The sequence below is a fragment of the Barbus barbus genome (assembly GCF_936440315.1).
Source record: "Barbus barbus genome assembly, chromosome: 14".
NCBI classification, from domain to species: domain Eukaryota; kingdom Metazoa; phylum Chordata; class Actinopteri; order Cypriniformes; family Cyprinidae; genus Barbus; species Barbus barbus.
The window spans coordinates 5368832-5389246 of NC_136742.1; the positions used below are offsets into that span (position 1 = coordinate 5368832).

Below are 20415 nucleotides of genomic sequence, written 5' to 3' on the forward strand. Positions count from 1 at the left end.
ATAATGCATTTTTTAATTTTTTTAAAATTATTTTTTACGTAATCAGATTCCAAATATTAAGGACACATTTTAAAATACTTGTAATCAGACTAGTTACTTTTGTTGATTACATGATTACATATTATACACACAATAGCAATAACTTACTCAATCTATTGATTCACTTTTTCATCTTTTAAACGTACCTTTCTAAAATAGCCTATTGCTTATATGTATATATATATATTCAGAAAGTCTTCCAGTTTTGTGGATATTCACACAGGCCCAGTAACTAGCGTTGTGGCTATGGGGCAATTTCGTATCAAATCAACCAAATTTCAGAAAATGTGTCAATATTTTTCTGAAAATAAACATGTATAATGATGAAATACGAAATATTAAATGTCATTGATGCCTATTTGCGGAGTAATCCACTGTTTTGTGTGCGTGTGTGTGTGTGTGGGGGGGGGGGGGGGTCCACCTGAGACTCTGAGCCAAATTACAGGAGTAAAAATAACTTAAAAATGATGCTGACATATTTATATTACTAAACAGAGATTGGTAGTACTATAAGTAAAACCTGTTGAATTCAGCAAAATGCAGATTCTCCAAAATAACAGAACCACTGCACACATAGGCAATAATCTTAAGTATACAGTGACTTCTTTTATGTCAAAAGATGAAAGAAAATTCCTCATCAACTGTCTAAATGGCTGCTGGACAGATTTAAAGGATATTTCACCCAAATACAAAAAGTACAATTACATGGCAGTTTTCTTTTTTGGTGAACTATCTACTCAACATAAACCAGCAAGGGCTGAGTTTCCCAAAAGCATCGTTAGCCAACTATGGTCACAAGTTTCGTCATTACCAACATAGTTCAACGATTCGGTGTCTGCCGAAACCATAGTTCAAACGAACATTCACAAACAGCATCACAAACTTGTGGTTGGAACAGGTTAGAAGCACAGTTACTTGTTAAGACATATGGACTTAAATAAATTATGCTCTTGGGCACAATAAGCAAGCAGTACAATCTATATCTTCCATTCTATTTAAATACAAATTTGAATCTATATATTTTAGTGCAGCGTCAATAAGCAGTGTTTTTAAAGAGTGCGCAGGGGCATAATTCGCATGGAGGGAACCCCGCAGTATGACGTACGAGGGAACCTGTGATGAATCAAACATCAAATAAAGCAAAAAATTAGTAATAAAGTAAATTAGTCATCAGGTGCCATGATCAACACAGCAGGATCTCGGGGATCTCAAATCAATTACTTAGCACAAGTTATAACTCTACCACATGCATGTGACGTCATTAACGATGGCCCTTGAACTAATGTGGTTCAAACATTAGAGATGCAACAGTAGAGCCCTGCACGGGCCTCAAATTTAGGCCCTAGCCCGGCCCTGTCCCGAGACGCTCAGGCCCTAGCCCGGCCCACGTCCGACAGCTCATCAAAATTACCGGCCCGAGTCCGACCCGAGCCCGTCTTTTTTCCCCTCTTCTCCTAAAACAGTTTATACTACTGTTTCGGCTATTAAAATAATTCAGTTTTGTGTGTAATGGCAAAATCATTATATTTCGTTTTGATTTTTTATTAAGTTAATTTAGAAAAACGTTTGGAGTATTTTTGTTCGTTAAATAGACTAAGTTTTTGTTTTTTTTAAGTAACGACCAAGCAGCCAGCGGCATGAGCTGATCATAGCCTATGTTTGATCAATTTAGCCTTCTCATATCATCACGACTTGCCTAAAATAAAATCTATAGATATACTAAAACAGTTCAAGTATATAACAATGTTTAAACATTAAACCTGCGCTATAATAATAATGTGCGCTAGCCTATATCTAAGTTTGTGCGGAGAGTGGAAGCTAAGTGGAAGCTCTGCAGGACATGGAGGCACCAGCGCAAACATTTTTTTCTGATAAAGGTAAGAGTAATACATCATTCGGACCTGTAAAGGGTCTACTTGTATTTGTGCGCACTCACAATACCAACAAAAGGTAGTTCTTTTATAAAACAAAGAAAACAAACATGATGCTCTTTCTTCACTTGCGTCTCCTGTTGTTTCCACCAGCGCGGCAATTTTTTTCATCACTAATCGATAGACGTCTACAATATAAAATAAGGAGAAACCCAAAACAGGCCCGATGCCCGGCATAGCCTCTGAACTATGACGTGGAAATTGGCCCGAAGCCCGGCCCGAGGCGTAAAAAAGTCGGGGCCCGTCGGGCCCGGGCCAAAATGCAGGGCTCTATGCAACAGTGTTTGGGAAACAGTCGTGACTAGCTAGTTCATTTTCACTACAATGCATCATACTAATATGGCTAATCAGTGAGTTTTGTTGTACGGGAAACACATCCCTGATCAACATTAAGTTGATTTATAGTTAGGTGTTTTTTTTTGTTGTTTTTTTACACAATTTACAATTGCAATTGATACACACATCAGTAATAAACAAATGCAACACCAATCTCACCTTGAGCTGAAGAACAACAATCTTTATCAATGACAATGGCACCTGTCATCTGGGTAGTGTCACAATTTGGGAGAGGGACATCAGAACTGAGGCAGTAGAACAAAGCACAAATCGGGTCAAATTCAGGGTCAGGCTCAAGGTCACGACGAGTCCTTGCATGAAGCTCCATGCTTATCATTGTGAGGTGCTGTACCTATAGCAGGGAGATAAAAACGTAAGATGAGATCATTTGAAATCCCATAAAAATAAACTTTAGTTTCTAACCATGTGACATGACAAGACGACAAAGCTTTTTTTCCCCCTTTGTTAAAACTGAATTTTACGTGTTTCTGTGAGTTTGATTAATCACTCAGTTTAATGAAAGCAGTTCTTACTAAAACAGTCAATAGAAAATCCTACCTCATGCAATGCTTTGGCCTCCTGCAAGTTCTGCATACTGACTTTAAAGCCATATGAATTACAGATTGATGGTCCCTCAATCTGGGAGTTTTCTCTTTTTGGAACATTCATAGTGGTAAGTTGATTCTGTATGGGATATAATGCATGTGCTATAAAAACCCTATACAATACTAAGCAAGGATTATAAGATTGAAACTTCAGAAGATTCATAAATTCATGAACTTTCATCTGGATAAATTCATCTGACCTTCATTTGTGTGGTAAGCAAAACTCTCCGTAAAGCATCTTTGCTTTTGTTACCCTTCTGATGTAGTCGCTGTGATCTGGGCTCCATGTCTGTACAGAAACAGATCCAAAAGAATTTTGCAATGAGAAGATAGCATTTACATTTAGTCATTTAGCAGACGCTTTTATCCAAAGCGACTTACAAATGAGGACAAAAGAAGCAATCAAAACCAACAAAAGAGCAACAACATGCAAGTGCTATGACAAGTCTCGATTAGCCTAACAGTACACGTAGCAAGGTTTTTTTTTATAATATAGATATTATTATTTTATATTATATTATTTAATAATATAGATATTATAGATAAATGTAAAAGCTTAGTAGTCATCTGTTTTGGAAATAAAGTCTAGTAAGCATGACTGCATAAGACAAGTAAGCATGACTGATTCACAATTATCTTTATCTTATCAGCTAAAGAAAATAATTGTTTTACAACTATAATTGTAATACTAATAGTGCAACAGTACACAATGTTTATGTCATTATGTCATATGTCAGTATAAAAAGTCGCCAAACTTTTATTTTGGCAGTTTGCCATGAAGATCTTTGAGTTTTACAGTATTTGACGGTAGCTTTTCTCAAATGAAACAGACTGTCAAAGAGACTGAAGTGACTGTCAAAGTAGCTATGGTAATAAAATTCATGTGTTCATGTCCTTGGTTGTATAGCAGACAAAACTATGCCATTCATTCACACAGAAAAAAGCAGAACACGCAGCCCTATTAGCGAAATGCACTGACTGGCTGTTGTCGCATTTATTTCTGCTGTTATAGACTGATAGATTAATCCAAATTGAGTAAAATGTCCACAGCTTATCATCGTCATTGACAAATTTTATAATGATCTTGAGATGATATTGTTCATTGCCAAACCCTATGTCAACCCCATCGACACAAAAGGATTTACCTCTCTAGGTGGGTTCCAGTCTGAAAATGTTTGGGAACCCATTATAGATAACAGAGCTGAACAACTTAGTTAAAACATTCAAGCTTTCAAGAAAAAACATAAAACTATACCTTCATTTCTTATTGGACTGTAGCTAGACCCATCGTCATCAATGTAGCTTCTCCGGTGGACAGGTGTACTATGGAGCAGGTAAGAGCATTTGACATCAGAATCTAGGTGTTTATCAGGAAAAACTGATGGACTCAAGAGGTCCTTTGCCTGTACACTGTCAAGTGATGTGTCATTGAGATTTTGAGACTGGTCCAAGCTGGGGGATTGTAATACATCAGTCAAATCCTCTTTGTCCTCATCTTGTTTAATATCAGCAGGCCTCTGTTGCAATGTAGAAATATCAGGAGATTTTGGATAAGTGATCTGACAACCTTTGTTTGTCTCTATGTCCAAGATGCATTTCGTACTCTTAGGGCTACTGTTAGATGAAGCTGCTTTAACTGGTGAAATATGGAGAGGTAAACTTAAGCCATTCCTACTGATACTCTGCAACTCTGTAGCCTTTTCATCTTTTTTCTTCCACCTTTTATCATGATTCTCTGAGGAAGGTAAATTAGAGTCCTCATTTTGAAGCGAGGTCCTGTCATATGTACCAAGTTCCACAGTTGTCTGACCACCCACTTGTTTCCTATCACTCTGAAGGCACTCATACTGTTTTTTGGCTTGCAGCCAGAGCTGCACCTGTCCTCGACTTGGGGCACACTTGCAGGGAAGCATAATCACTTTTTGATCACTGCCAGAAAATGGGTTTTGGTCCTTGGTCAGTATAGAGGATTTACACCCATTGTTTGGTGCAGAGGCTTGATTTGTCATTGCAGAAAATGCAATTTTCCAAAATTGTAAGCCGTTTTGAGGTAAGTCTCCATGAAATTCAACTAGCTCATTCGCCAACCTGGTTTCCAAAATCAACTTCCGACCACCAACCTCCCTGGGGAAAACAAAACAAAACGGTAACTTAAAAGAATATACATAAACAAAACCTGTGCGGTTGATCAATTACAAAATGTTACCTTGTCTTCAAGGGTGCATCTGATGGGTCACTGCAGAATGGTTCCTGGTAGGTGGCTTCTGAGAGGTCCAGATCCATCAGAGTAGCTAAGATTTCTTCCCGAGTAGGTGGAGACATGAGAGGTTTGAGAATGTGTGTTCCCCCACTCTTTGAACTCTGACCTCCATTTTTCAGCTGGGACAGTGAGTTGATGGACTGTGGAGAACTGCTTGATGTTACTGAACTGCCATCTAGGGGATCACTATTTGGGGAAACACCACTATAAGCAAAAGAAGCAGAAGTAAGGGGGGAAAAGGGCTCTGGGTCAAGCAACACATCTTTCTTTTCACAGTGAAAGTCCTGAAAGTGGCTGAGGCCATGGATTTTACCTAAAGAGGCCCCCCAATCTTTGCTAAAGATCTTTTCTGAATCAAGAGATACCTTGTTGGGATAAACTTTGCCATTTTCACAAAATGACTTATCAAACAGTTCTGGACTAAGAGCCCCAGACTTATGCCAGTTCTGTTCATGCTTGCTGTTCTCATCAACATCAAACACCTTTTGTGTCCTGTCGCCTAACCCAACAAGGGCACTGATTGCCTCCTGACTGACATCACTGAGAAACGTCTGAGGCAAGTTCCTATCAGTTAACACAAACTGGTTACCAGAATAAAGACTGGAGAACTCTGTTTGCCCAATGGCATTGATATCAAAGCTGTAATTGTCTGGGAGCTCTGGGGACAAGCTATCTTCAATGGAGCAACAGCTGTCAAAGCTAGGGTCAGAGAAAAACACAGGACTGTCATCTGATGAAAGATGGTCAATTCTCAAATCATCCGGTTTGATTTTATTACTTCTGATTTTGAACTGTAACTCTTTTGGCACTTTAGTTCTTGCACCCCTTGGTTTTCTTGATGTTGTTGAATGGGCTTTTTTAGATTTGGCTGTTTTGGGAATATTTGTAGGTTGACTGGTAGAAGACATATCCTCAGTCACATGATCACTTTCATGTGGTTCCTGTCCTGCCATGAGTTGCCTCTTCTGGAGAAGTTCCTTCAAGACAGCGAGCCCAGAAGGCAACTCAGGAACACACATTTCATCAATTTTAGGGTCTGAGGACAACGTACAACCTGTGTGAAATCCAGCTTTAATTGCACTCTTAGCAGAGGGCATAAGGGATGATCTACAATCGGCAGACTCCAATAAAGTTGTGGTATCTTTCTTTTTTGTTTGCGGTCTTCTTGACTTTATGGTCGTTTTTCTGGTTGATTGCAAATGCTGTACAGTTCTAGCATTCTCTTCATGGCCAAAGACTTCTGATTTGAATTTATATAGATTTTTTGTGATAGTCCCATCTTGACTCATATTTTGTGATATTGAATTGGAACTGCTGTATGTGATGACGGAACATGGATGTCCTTCCGTCTTGGTGGATGGGGAAAGCATATGATTTAGAGATTTTTCAATACAGGGATTGAGGACAATCTGTGAGTCTTTTTGGGAGTCATTTGAGGCAATGGTATTGAAGACAAAAACAACATCTTGATTTGATTTTTTTCCAGTGCTGGTTACCTCTGTTTGAGAGCCTGAACAACTGATAGTAAAGTCCTCTTGACTGCTTTTTAGAGAACTGGGATGTTGATAAGGAGTTAAGTCATCAGGTGAGGAAGTAATAAGTGCATTGTTAACTGAATGTGGAGCCTGTGAATTATCACTCTCCTCATCTTGGACCCGCTTTTTTCTAGGGACTCGCTTCTCATTCAGCATCCTGTCTTTCTGAGAGGTAGATGTGTCATCTTCCAGAACAATTCCTTCAATACTTTCACAACGTTTCTTATGTCTCCTTGAAGCCGCTCGAATACCTTTCCTCTGTGAATCCACAGTTGTCACTGAATCTTTGTTCACTGACTTTGTTGTAGTATTAGCTTGTCTTTTTGGGCTGGTAGCAGAAGTCTTTTTAGACCTGGGTGTTCTGCTTCTATTCCAAAGACGTCTTTGGTATGGTTTTGGAGCTAGTAGTTGATAGGATGAACCTAGACATGGATCATTATGTGGGTTTATTAGATTTGAATTTGATCCCAGTAAGGGCTCAGTAGGAGACCAACATCTAGGTGGGGTTGAATCAGTAGGACTGGAGGCTCTTTCTGACAAATAACCCAAATCCACCATCACATCAGAATACTCTGTGCAGCAGTCATCAGTGAACTCATTATAACAAGGCCATGGAGGGGGTAATTTCGGTAAAGTTATCAGTGCTTTTGCATGCTTTGCCCTCCTAGTCTGACCAGCTTGTGGACACCTAGATTTTGGAGAGGTGCTGGCCCTCTTTGACACTGGGTTCACCTTAGCCTTTCGTTTGGGACATTTCTTTACTTTTGACTCAAGTAGCGGGTACTTCACTGCTGTAGACTCTGGGACTTTGGGCCAGAATTCTTTGAGAGGAGCAAGCTTTTTATATTCGGCAAGCTTTTCTGGTGTTAAAACTGTGCAAGTTTCATCAGCGTTAATTTTAGAAATCTTCACTAACATGTTCTTCTGACCTTTGAATCTGTTAATAATTATATATTTAATGATGATTGGTGGCTCTTTTTTAGTCAGTTTCCTCTTTTTTTGGCTGAAGACATGATCTTTGTCCTTAGGGCCTTCTTGTTGCACCAAAGCTTGTTTGAAAGAACCAGAACTTGCCTGATCTCCATTTTCACTGTCGTAACTCATTTTCCTTTTTGCCCGCAAGGTATATTTGCTACCTGGTAAACTGGACACCTTGGTGCAAGAGATTTTGGTAGGAATATCTGCAAGTTCATCCTCCACTGAGTTCTTAATCAAACCTTCAATGGTTGGTAGATCTGAAGCTTCCATGTCAACCTCCTTATCCGTTTCTTTCTGGTTAAGAGAGCCTAGAGCATTGGAAAGAAGTGCTATGGCTTCCTCTTTCATTGGAGATGTCGTCCTTACAGGACTTACCCTTTTTTGACCCAACGTTGTTTTCTTTTTGATCAACTTTAACCTTGACCTTCGCTGTTCAGGATGGTCTAAGGTAGAGCAACTATCCCCAGTCTTGCTCCCAGTCTGTTTCTTGATGGGTCTGGACAGGCAATTAGACAGAATAACGCTGGGAAAAAATTTGTAGTGTGCCTCCTGTTGTGCCACAATGGTCCTCTCAGTTTTATTCTCTTGGTAATCCTCATATCTTATTTTCAGTTTGCTGACATCTTCCTCTTTTTTATCATGTCCTGTCTCACCTTCTTGAGGGCCCAAAGCTTGCCTCTCTTCCATAGGGCTTTGTGTCTGGTCAAAACTTATCACAGGTCTTCTGCAGTCATTTGGACTGCGTTGCATTTCATTCTTGGTGGGGCAGTTCATCAGCTCAGAGTAACATACAAAGAAGCTCTTGTGATTCTCGGGGATGGATAAATGGTTATTTTCCACATTTTTAATACTGGTAGAATTTTTTATGCTCTGGGCAAGTTTAGAGTTTCCAAAAATTGAATCATCAGGATCTGGCTGATTAAGGCCAGTGGCCTGGTTTTCATCAGTGTACAAAGAGTCCACACCAGTTTTTTCAGCACCAAGTTTAGCTATATTTGCTGTCTTAAAAGGAATTGGGTGTTTGACTGGTGGAATATATGGCACCTCTTTGTTAACTCTTAATCCAGTTGAATATGCATTTGCCTCTTCACTTTTTAAATGCCTTTCTGCTAAATCCTCTTGATTGAGTTTCTGCTCAGCACATTTGTATTCAATAACAATTTTAGCAGAAGATGGTGGCTCCATACAAACAGCTTCATTTGGAAAAACATTTCTGTTCCCAAGGATCTTGTCTGTAGCTTTTAGAGATGAGTGTGTCCGGGATTCCTTGTCTGTTAGTGATGAATCTACAGGAAACATGACAACAAGTATGTATACACCACTGGACCAAAAGCAATCATACTTTTCATTGTAATTCATTAGATTAAATGAATTAAAATTCTACTTACCACTATTCTCATCTGCAGCTCCATCCAACTGTGGAATGGACAGATCAGTAAGAAGAGCACTGTTTCCCTTCCAATATATATCTTCATCAGATGAGGCCTGCTGCTCTTCACTGGAGCTTTCGTTTGCTTCTTTCATACATAATCTGTGCAGGAAGGCAACACAATTAAACATGATTAAACAACATGCCATCAATTTAAATAATCGAAAGGCATAATATCACACAGGCACCATCTGCTGTGGACCAGCCAGTGTTTTCCTAAGAGCTCTATTCTGAATGCCTGTTAAGAAAGGTTTAATAAGTTAAGCTTTCTGCTCACATGAACCTGACTGACCATATAATACGAACTGTATAATGTAGTTAAAATAACTATATAATTAATGCAAAACAAGAATTAAAAGCATATAATAGACAATTCCAAAAATACTAACGGGAAGTCTGGTGACCTTTGCCCAGCGGAGGGTCCTGGCATGTCACAGTCCCATCTTTGGGACATGATTCTACTGAGCTCTGACTCTTCTTTCTCCAGCTCAGGCCCAGCTTCCTCATCATCACTGTTACAGATGCAGCTAGCAATTCCTGACAGCTGCTGGGACACTGCTCTGGACCTGTCAGCTCTAAATCCATCATCAGCCAACGCTTCAAACAGATCAACCATAGCCTGGTCTTGACTGCTGTCTGTTAAAACATTGTGTAAACTTGAAAATATATTTGGAGCATGTACAAGAAAAGAGGAATTACGGATATGTTCACATATGCAAAACAAAATTGTGAATATAAAGATAAAGAATTTAGCATTGTAAGTATTTGTTTTCCAGTACAAATTCAAAACATGCGTTTACTTGAAAAGCATGTAACAGACATTAAAATATATTAAGACATGTTTTAAGAGAATGCATTTTGAAATTAACTTTTTACTACTCCCATTTTTTTTAACCATAAAGCTAGTGAATGTTATATAAAATACAAACAAAACTAAATAGATTAAAAATATATATTCTAGAGTAATATATTTTATTGTATATTTGCATCTGAGAATTTTTTATTTAAATTTTTTTTTTATTAAGGAAAAAAATTGCAGTGTGAAAATCTAGGGAAAAGGTAAGAGTTTTTGCTTGTGGAAACAGATATATTAGTTGTGATAATCTCAGTACCAAGTATTGCTGATTGGTTGGGTCCCTGAGAATGAGGGAGGAAGGTCTGACTGTTTTCCAACAAACTCAAAATGGCCTCTTCATCAACAACTGCCACTTCAGCATCTTTCCCACCATGCCTTTTTGTGTCTATATGGTGAAAAAAGGAGACATTTGTAATAATACATTCAATTTGAAAGGGGGTCCTGTCATTTTTTTTTACATTTTTTTTAAAAGGTAGTTTTTCTCTATACCAGTAAACACTTTTCTGACACGTTTCTGAACTCCCTCAAACACCTGAACTGCTTAGTTTTTCAATGTTACATGAGTGCAATAGAGATGATAATCAAAAACAAGCAGATGTTTTGTTCATTGCTGCCATAGTAACCAAGGCATGAGCTATAAAGACACAGCCCTTTTCTGGAAAGGGTGCAGCAGCTCATTTGCATTTAAAGATACACATAAAAATAATAATATTTTTTGCTTCCAAAATTTTCTATGAGGCTAGTGTTACATCATTTTTCATATAAACTGTGGCAATATTTCCTGCACTGCTATTGAGAACAAGACTGGCACATCACTGCTGGTGAATCTTCAGAGTTCTGTTATCTTCTGATGATGTAGTCCTCACTGACTATCAAGAGAATATTAACAATATAACGAGACAAAACTAAAATTTATTATTTCCTTCCACTAAGAGTACCCTCCAAGGTGTACCTGTACTTAAAATAACCTGTTCAAACTGGATGGAATTTTTGGTCTTGCAACATAGAAATGAATGTTCTCGGTTACAGCTGTTCGAGAAATAAGGTTATATGACTTGTGTCTTGACATTGATCGAAATTACTACCATGTGATGTAGTAGTAGAATAACATCTTGCATAGAACAAAATCCATAAAGTGCATTTCAGTGGAACTTTAACTTAAAAAAAAAAATGCACGAAATTATCAAAATCAAAGGCACAATTTGTCGGTATGCAAAATCTAATGACCCATAAACAAAATTGTGACAATGACAGAGTACAATAATATCTTTTAATCTTACAGTATTTTGATTTATTCTTAGTAAAAAAATAAAAAAAATTTAATCTTTTCAAAATTAATCAAATCAATCACTGTTGAACTTGTGTATTTAACATTTTTAAACGGACTACAGCAAAAGTTTGTAGCTGTAGATTACAAACTGAAGCTGTCAACCATGCCTTTAATATTTCAACAGCTGGAAATCAATAATTAACCCTTTCACATATTTATAATATCATAAGTGGTGCCCCTGGCATGACTAAAATTGTACTGTTATTTTTTAAGTGTAATTGTATATGTGGTCAAGGGGTTATTTGAGACTGTGCACCTCACCTTTAAATGCATCTTGATGCACATCCACTTGGCTGGCAGGTATGCAAGGCAAGTCATCTGGGCTCAGCACAGTAGAATAGAGTGAGAGCTCAGGGAAAGAGTCAACTTCAGACCCAGTTTGAGTCCTACAAAACAAGATAAACATCAAGCCCTCTGCCTGCCCACTTTCAAGCAATTCAATGCAGTTAGCAATGCAATTAGCATCCTTGTACCTTTACCAGAGATCATGGTGTGTGTGTGTGTGTGTGGGTTTGGGCTGTGTTATGTCCTAAGACATACATTTTATTTTTATTTGAATGTAATATTTGATTTGTGAAGAGGTATTATTTGTATTTTCCTCCTTTGTATTCTCTCTTTTCTTTAAGTCAAGTCACCTTTATTTATATAGCACTTTTAACAATACAGATTGTGTAAAAGCAACTTTCCAATATCAAAATAGGAAAATAGTGTCAATAATGTAAAATTACAAGATTAAACACTCAATTTTCAGTGAAAGGCATTTCATTACTGAATTCAATGATGTCATTGTCCAGCTCAGTTCAGTTTAAATATTATCTGTTCAATCAAGTTGACGATATCGCTGGAAATGAAGTGTCCCCAACTAAGCAAGCCAGAGGCGAAAACAGGAAGGAACCAAAACTCCATCGGTGACAGAATTGGAGAAAAAAACCTTGGGAGAAACCAGGCTCAGTCGGGGGGCCAGTTCTCCTCTGGCCAGACGAACCAGCAGTTTGTTCCAACTGCAGCAAAGTTAGATTGTGTAAAGGACTCATATGATTCCCGAGGTCTTGCCCCGATGGCCGTCTAGGTGGCTTTAGACTCTGACATCATGTTGGGTGGAAATCAAGATTGGTCATTTATTCTTGTTACCATCAACAATGACCCAAGATAAAAGCTAAATTGATTCATTAAACTTGAGTGTGGAGGACTGAAGTGCACATACCTCTGTTGGCTGGTGCCATGTTGTTGTATTTCTCTAGTAATGTTAATATCCCCCAAAATGACTAGAGGAACTGTGTAATATGGCGGTCTACTCTCCCAAATATGATCTATAATTAAATTCTGTTCTTTAAAACTGTAAGCTTTAAAGTCGGCATGAAACGGAAGTTGCGATTGTCTTTTTTTCATTTCAGCATCTGAAATGAGGGCGGGACTTGATTTCTTCCTTTGGGAATTGGTTGGATCGTTGGAAGTTGGGGTTCTACTAGCAAAATGGAGGCAGATCTGAAATGCCAGTTTGCAGATAGTGGTGGGGGATTTCTTGCCACTGGATTCACTGCTGACACCCAAGCATGAATTAATATTTTATTTATTAGGGATGATGACCACGATCAATGGCACAAAACATGTCTAAACAGCGCACCCGAGAGAGAAAGAGACCGAGAGAGAGAGAGAGAAAGAGAGAGAGACTGTCTGAATGACTGAGCGCGTCCTCCATCAGGTTAAGTTATATATTCATGAAACAAATTAGTTTGCGATGTCCTAAGAGTAATGTTGTCGTAATATCCTAATATCTTTTCAGTGTTTAAGGGTAACGTACTCCCTCATGACTGGTGTCAGTGCTATAAAGTGAAGCATCAGCTTTAGCTTTTCCCTGTCGTTTATCCCAGCGTTTACCCCTCACATCACTAGCTCCGCCCTCGCACCATTACTCGTGACCGGAAGAGTAGAGGAGTCGTTTTGAGGGGGAGGGGAGGTTAACAATTTTGATAACAGATTACGAGGGCACATGAATAAAAAACAAAAATGAAGTACACGGATAAATTTATAATAAATACTACAGTATTCCATCAAAAAATAAGAATTGTCAGTTTTGAGTTCATACCGATTTCAAGACTAGAAGTGGCTGTCATTTTCATACCTTATTTTTTTCCCCACGTTTCTTTGTTTTATGGTTAAAAAGGAAGAAATCTTAGCCTTTTTATTTTTTATTTCTGATGCACTGCCTGTGCAGACTGTTTTTCATTTATAGTTAGTGGGATGTTTTGGTTGTGCTGGCCCTGACCCCTCCTGAAGTTTAATTTTGCTATCTTAGAGAAGAAAATGGTTTCTTTTGCTTTGTAAATGTTTGGTCTGGATTTTACTACTTCAGGTAGCAGAGAGGTGCTGACTGCCTGTCCCCACTACCACAAATGTTATTCTTCCCTGCCCTTAGAATCTATGGAGAATGAGTTGATTCCGGTGTCTGATTACACACATCCAGCTGTCTCGCTGTTTAACTGCAGCCAATTACCCTTACAGTTAGCTAAGCTGAATTCAACATTTGACAACATACCTAATCCCAGAGGAGACGGGACAAGAATACCTAATTAATGCTTAATATAGCAACTGTAGAAATGGAACCTCTGTCTTTCAGACTCACCTATTTGGTAGAACCACAACTTAAATATACTAAATGTTGTACTATTGTTAACATTGTATTGCTTACTCAAAATATATAATTGAAACTTTTAAAAGAGTTTTGGAAATCTCAATTCAGTGAACTGCCTTGCCTTAAAAGGTACCTTTACTTATTCTATCCATCTCATTTTGAAAGCAGAATTAAGCTATTTTCAGTATATGTACAAGATTTCTGATTCATTAGTCTCTATAGATAAATAACTTAAAGAGTAAAGCATGGTAAATGATAAAATTATTTTGACTAGTGTGATTATGATAATATTAAAATAATGATAAATACCAGTTTGCACTATCAAGTAGCATAACATACAGAGCAAGATGTCACCAGAAGTCTTGCACATTCAAGTTACAAATGGTTGTACCTGCTTTTTAATTTTTTTGCACAGAGGTGGCTTCCATAAAGCTGTCAGGACCGTGGGTAGTGATTAAAACATTGCATTGAAACGTTTTGTCCCTCAATTTCTATTGTAAACTTTGTTAGACAGAAATTCACATATTTATTTCTTTGGCTTCCAACCTGGAGACGGAAAACACATTTATTAGAAACATATGGAAAAATTCACTCACATGTCAAATTCATTTTCCTTGAGAATTTCTTTGAATCTCTTCATGAAGATTTTTTCACTCTCTGCGAACTCTACAAAGCCTCGATCTGAAATAGCAGCCATCGCGCAACATGGTAAATAATATTAATAGTGAAAAAAAAAAAAAAAAAGTTTCCATACAAGATCTTTTCTCACCTTGTGATTCAGGCGTGTCAATATGAGAACTTTGACATCTCTCCTGTCGTCGCTGTTTCTCATCATCCCAGATGGCCTGAAGACCAGGGTTTCTCCCAATCTGATCTGGACACAAAATGCAAAAAAAGCATACTCAGAAAATTTACTACACAAATAACAACTCCAGAGAGACTTAATGTGCACAGTTGATTCCAACAAAGTTTGATTTTACCATGTTGCTTCTCTATCAAGGAAAAGTACATGACAGCAAAACAAATATTCGGTTAAAGTGCTTAATACTAGGAAAGTATGCAACAACTAATTTTATTACCATTTAAACTAAAATTTTGTAACAGTCAACTACTCAAAAAAAGAAAATTCTGTATAAGCAATCTATTTGAGCCAATATAATCTATTAATCAAACGGTCAAATTTCATACTGAATACCGCTGATAAATAGGTCATATACATGCAATGTGCTATATAAATTAAGTACGCACAACAATTATTAACAAACTATTAGTTTGTTTATTCATAGTTCAGGGGTGTAAACTGGTCAGGAGTGAAAAAGGTGACAAACTAAACTGAATTTTTAGATATTTGGACTAGAAAGAAGACAAAAACTCTAAGTAGGAAAGCATTTTTGCAGTGCACCATTCAAGGATAAACACCTTTATATGATTAAAAGACGTTTGAACGACAACTACGGTCTACAATCAACAAGGATTGTTGTTAAGATGTTACATGAACTTAGTCAGGGGAAATAAACCACTGTAAATCATTTCAGCACTCGAATTTTTTGAAGCAGCTGACGGGCTAAACGAGGTGTATCTCGGTCTTGAAACAGTCTGACACCTAGCTATGGCTTAGCGCTGCCTGACTTGAGCGGAGTCGCAAAATCGCTAGCCCGACGTCCCGGGGCTATTGTGTTTTCCAGTCGGGCTACCAAAATGTATCACTGCCCTGCCCGACGGGCTATCTTAAAATACAGGGCTCCCACGCAGTGTTCCCTCTAAGCTGAGCGCGCGCGCGACCGCGCTCTTCTTCCACCGCGGCCGCGCAGAAGAAATAATGTGCCTCGCACACACAAAAATGAGTTGGGAAGCCATTTGATTGAATGCCGCCAGTAAAAGGGAAAGAATAGCAATGCTCGGGCAAACCGCTATAGAGCTTATGTCACGACAGTTACAAACGGTTTCATAGAAAGAGAACGATGTGCACCAAATGAGTCGCTGTAGAAACTGAATACTTCAATGGTTGCGGTGCGCGCAACACCAGAGACAACACAAACGCAATGACGTGAAATAAAACGTCCTCATGTATTAAAGAAGAGTGGCTTGATTAAGTGCTGGAAATAGCGGAGGATGGGCAAAGAACGGTAACAAAACTCTGAAGCATGTACAGTCACACATAAAAGTATTGTACAAACTGTACTTCATAACGATGTTTAGACAGCTATAGAAGAATTCATATGTTCACTTTTTTTTATATATTTAACTTACAGATCTCAGCTTAAGTTTTGCTTCAGTTTGTATTGTATTCTATTCTATTCTATTCTATTCTATTCTATTCTATTCTATTCTATTCTATCAGTTTAAATAGTTTGTTTTGATAATATATTATGTTAGGGCTATATTATAAACCTTATAAATAATTGACCTTGTTTTTGAGTCTTTGACTTAGAGTCTCTTGCTCATCAAGGCTGTATTCATTTCAAAAATACAGAAAAAACAGTGATATAGTGAAATATTATTGCAATTTCTAATATTGGTTTCCTATTTTAATACCTATACTATAAAATAGCATTTATTCCTGTGATCAAAGCTGAATTTTCAGCATCATTACTCCAGCAGTGTCCCATGATCCTTCAGAAATCATTCTAATATGCTGATTTATTATCAGTGTTGAAACTGTTGTGCTGCTTAATATTTTTTTGGAACCTGTGTTACTTTTTTCTTTGATTCTTTGATTAATAAAAAGTTTAAGAGAACAGCATTTATTCAAAATAGAATTATTTTCTAACATTAGAAGTCTTTACTATCAATTTTATCCATTTAACACATCCTTGCTGAATAAAGTTTTTAACTTTTTTAAAGTATCTTTAAAAAGGAAAGAAAAAAAATTCTGACCCCAAACTTTTGAATAGTTTATATTGCAACACAAAATCTCTATTTTGACTAAACACTGTTCTTTTTAACTTTTTATTTTTTTTAAATATCACAGGTCCCAAAAAATACAATATAAAAATAAAATAAAATAAAGCAGTACAACTGTTTCCAACATTGATTAAAAATCAGCATATTAAAATTACTTCAAAAGAGTCATGTGGCTCTGAAAATACTACTTTACTTCACAGAAATTAAATTTGAAAGTATATTAAAATAGAAAACATTTATTTTAAATTGCAATAATATTTCACAATATTATTTTGTGAAAATAATATCAAAAGCAAAATTAATATTTTTTGTGTCCATGCTGTACAGGTCTGGTATAAAGAATGCTTTTGCTCAGGTGCCCGAAATGTCCTCCCAATAGGGAAAAGTTTTGCTCAGCAAGAAAAAAAAATGAGAGGGGACATTGCTCCCATGGGTCCTTAAATTTGATACAACTAAATTGAAGAGTTTTTAAGGCCTTATACCATTTAACGTATTTAAAATTGTCTATGAAATTTTTTTTCTCAAAATTGACCATGTCACAGTAATAGTTTACTGATATGTGGGACAAATGTTAAGGTTGAGACTGAGGAGCATTTTTGCAAAGGGTAGTGAACTAATGTAGCAATAATGTAACTTGTTCTTCATAGCTATTGCAACAGCCTCATGCAAAACAAAACAAACAAGCAAACAAAAAAAAAACAGCAGCCTCACGCAGTAGGCCTAATCACCATTTAAACTGGTTCACCATAATTTACAGCAGATACAAATGCATTCCGTCCGAAATATGGACAGTTGCAAGCAGCGTCTAAAAGATAGGCTTCAGGAGTGAGATTGGTTGGATGAGGGAAAGAACATTAAGCCAATCAAAGGCAGAGTAGGGCGGGTCCATTCCATAGATGACTCACAGATATGACACGACAACCACCCCCCCCCCCCCCCCCCGAAGTTTTTTTTATTTTTTATAACAGATCTACATGATTCACGTGAATGACTGATTTCGACGTGAAAACGGCGAATTTCACAGAAAGGTGACAAGTTTGCACCCCTGATAGTTTATAAACTGTAGTTAAATCATTAATAGACAGTACAAATAGTGAGTTCTTCATTCATTGTTACTGTAATTATTACAATTATTGTTTAATTAGCTCATATGTTGAGTTAAATAATACTTTGACAGCTTTTTAACCATAAATAGTTTTCACTTTAGATTTGGTAACAGAAAATCGAGAAATGTAATTGCTTTAAACCGACCTTTACTTTTACATTTTTACAACCTTTACATTAACTGCATTATTATTAAGTGTTCCTTAAAATTACACAAACTGTATATAAAGTGTCTGCTAAATGACTAAAATGTAAATGTATATTGTGTATATATAACCAATTAACAATTCCTTTACTACAACCTAATTAAATAATCAGTGTTAGTATTAATTACAGAGACAATGAAGAACTCACTATTTATATATAAGCCTATTAATGTTAACAAATGTAGAGACTACAATACATAAACTTTGAATAAACTATAAACTAATAGTTTGTTAATGATTTAGTGTATACAAGTGTCACTCACTTTAAAGAGATTCTCAGAATTAACTAGTTTCTTATTAGCACACATAATACTAGCATATTGGCTGTTTATTAGTAATTATAATGTCTTATTCTGCATGACCACATTTAAATCCCTTGATTTATGCAATCATGGTTGTTATTACCCAGTGTAGAGAGTGATTTGCTCACACACATATACACACACAAATCAACCAATTCTTACTCTCAATCTCTAGGCGGTTGAGAACATCAGCAGCCACGGCATCAACCTCCAGCTCACACACACTCATCCGTTCCACCTCTTCTAAAATCAGAGAACTGCAAAAACACATACCACACATGAAATAAAGGTCAACATGCCATGCAATTCTGGTATATATTGATGTATAGCAAAAACACACAGACACACCATGGTATGTTGTCATCCTCCCAGCGCATTGTATCTCTCAGCCCGCCATCACTGAGTTTAGACGTGCAGGGATATGGGCTGGAGATACCTCCTCTATTTGACATATGCTCTCCTCCTACAGAATCAGAAACAAGTAGTAATAAAGGTGCAAGGTGTAGGCAAAGAGTACATGTAATCAATAGAAAACTACAGATAGATCCATACATATTTGGGCACTGACACAATTTTCATAATTTTGGCTCTGTATGACACCAGAATAAAATTAAAAATGAAACAATCAAAATGAAATTTAAGTGCAGACTTGAATTCAAGAGGTTGAACAAAAATAGAAGGGGCTATTTTCAGGGGCTCACATGTAATTAGACAAATAAATATAATCATAAATAAAAAGTAAATTTTGTATATTTTGTTTAGAATCCTCTGCAGGCAATGACTGCCTTAAGTCTGGAACTCATGGACATCACCAGAGACTGGGTTTCCTCCTCCATGGTGCTTTGCCAGGCCTTTACTGCAGTTGACTTCAGTTGTTGTTTGTTTGTTTCTTTCTGCCTTTAATTTTGTCTTCAGCAAGTGAAATGCTGCTCAATCGGGTTGAGATCTGGGGCCTGTACCATGAAGGTAGCTGAACAAACTCAGTGTTATTGGATTAGTTTGGAGTTGACAAAACCAAACCGATGCAATCAGGCTTAATTGGTACCGTGACGCAGCTCATCAACTTTCTCTGTTAACTCTGGCTTTGATCCTTAAGCTATGATTACTCCACTGGCACGTGCACATAAAAGAGTGACGTTGACACAAAACAACCAATCACGTTCAATACGGATAGAGCGAGAGCCGTATATTTTCTGCGGAGAAGCAAGAAATAATTATTCAAAAATACGAGGAATAAACGTGTCTTTCAAGCACGCAGTAATACTGTCTCTGCTGCCAAAGCAAAAGAAGAGTGTTGGAGACAGATCGCTGATTGCGTTAATATGCGAGTTAAACAATGAACAATAGTTTTTCAGCATTTATGAATCTTTGTTAATTCCAATAGTTATTCAAGTTACTCATGTTACTTCACTGTGCGTTATACGTAATGTTAACAGTTGTATTTTAAAAATGTATTAAATGCTGAAATTAAAATGTACACATGTATACTACATGTATGCATAAATGTATTATATATAAAAAAATGTGAATGTACATTACATCATAAGAAAGATTAATATTCATTAATTTTTAGATGCAACCCAACTCCAAACGTTCTTGGCAGCAGATAGACAAAATATAATTCAAAGTGATGAGTATTTACCATAACCTTTTATTATTTTCATGAACATTTCCACAAAAACTTGTTTGCAGCAAACAGAAAAAACTGAGACATTCAGAAAACTGAGGAGTTGGCTCTGAGTAGCAATAAGGGGTGGCCGATTATGGATGGGATTACAGGTGCTGTACCCTGGTGCTGGCTCCTCTAAGCAAGGGACACTGGGTATTTGTGCAATGCATTGCTACCTTTTAAAATTTTTACATGTGGCTGACTGCATGTTCTGCATCTCACCAGTGCATTCTGTATCAAAACTGTTGATTTGGTCACTCCGAATATGCTCTCTCTCTGATGGATTTGTTTTGTTTTTG

General features: G+C 37.1%; 1 protein-coding gene across 1 annotated transcript in view; it reads right to left on the reverse strand.

The window, feature by feature from the left end:
• Window positions 1–20415, reverse strand: part of LOC306880643 (DNA polymerase zeta catalytic subunit-like) — a 94074-nt gene that overhangs the window by 18171 nt on the left and 55488 nt on the right. The window contains exons 5-17 of the mRNA XM_079434292.1: window positions 18796–18910; window positions 18610–18704; window positions 14701–14805; window positions 14528–14612; window positions 11561–11685; window positions 10226–10354; window positions 9503–9749; window positions 9073–9215; window positions 5118–8970; window positions 4167–5035; window positions 3112–3200; window positions 2865–2990; window positions 2466–2658 (exon numbers count right to left, since the gene is read on the reverse strand). Coding sequence (XP_079290418.1) covers window positions 2466–2658; window positions 2865–2990; window positions 3112–3200; window positions 4167–5035; window positions 5118–8970; window positions 9073–9215; window positions 9503–9749; window positions 10226–10354; window positions 11561–11685; window positions 14528–14612; window positions 14701–14805; window positions 18610–18704; window positions 18796–18910 — 6174 coding nt within the window. The remainder of the gene's footprint in view (window positions 1–2465; window positions 2659–2864; window positions 2991–3111; window positions 3201–4166; window positions 5036–5117; window positions 8971–9072; window positions 9216–9502; window positions 9750–10225; window positions 10355–11560; window positions 11686–14527; window positions 14613–14700; window positions 14806–18609; window positions 18705–18795; window positions 18911–20415) is intronic.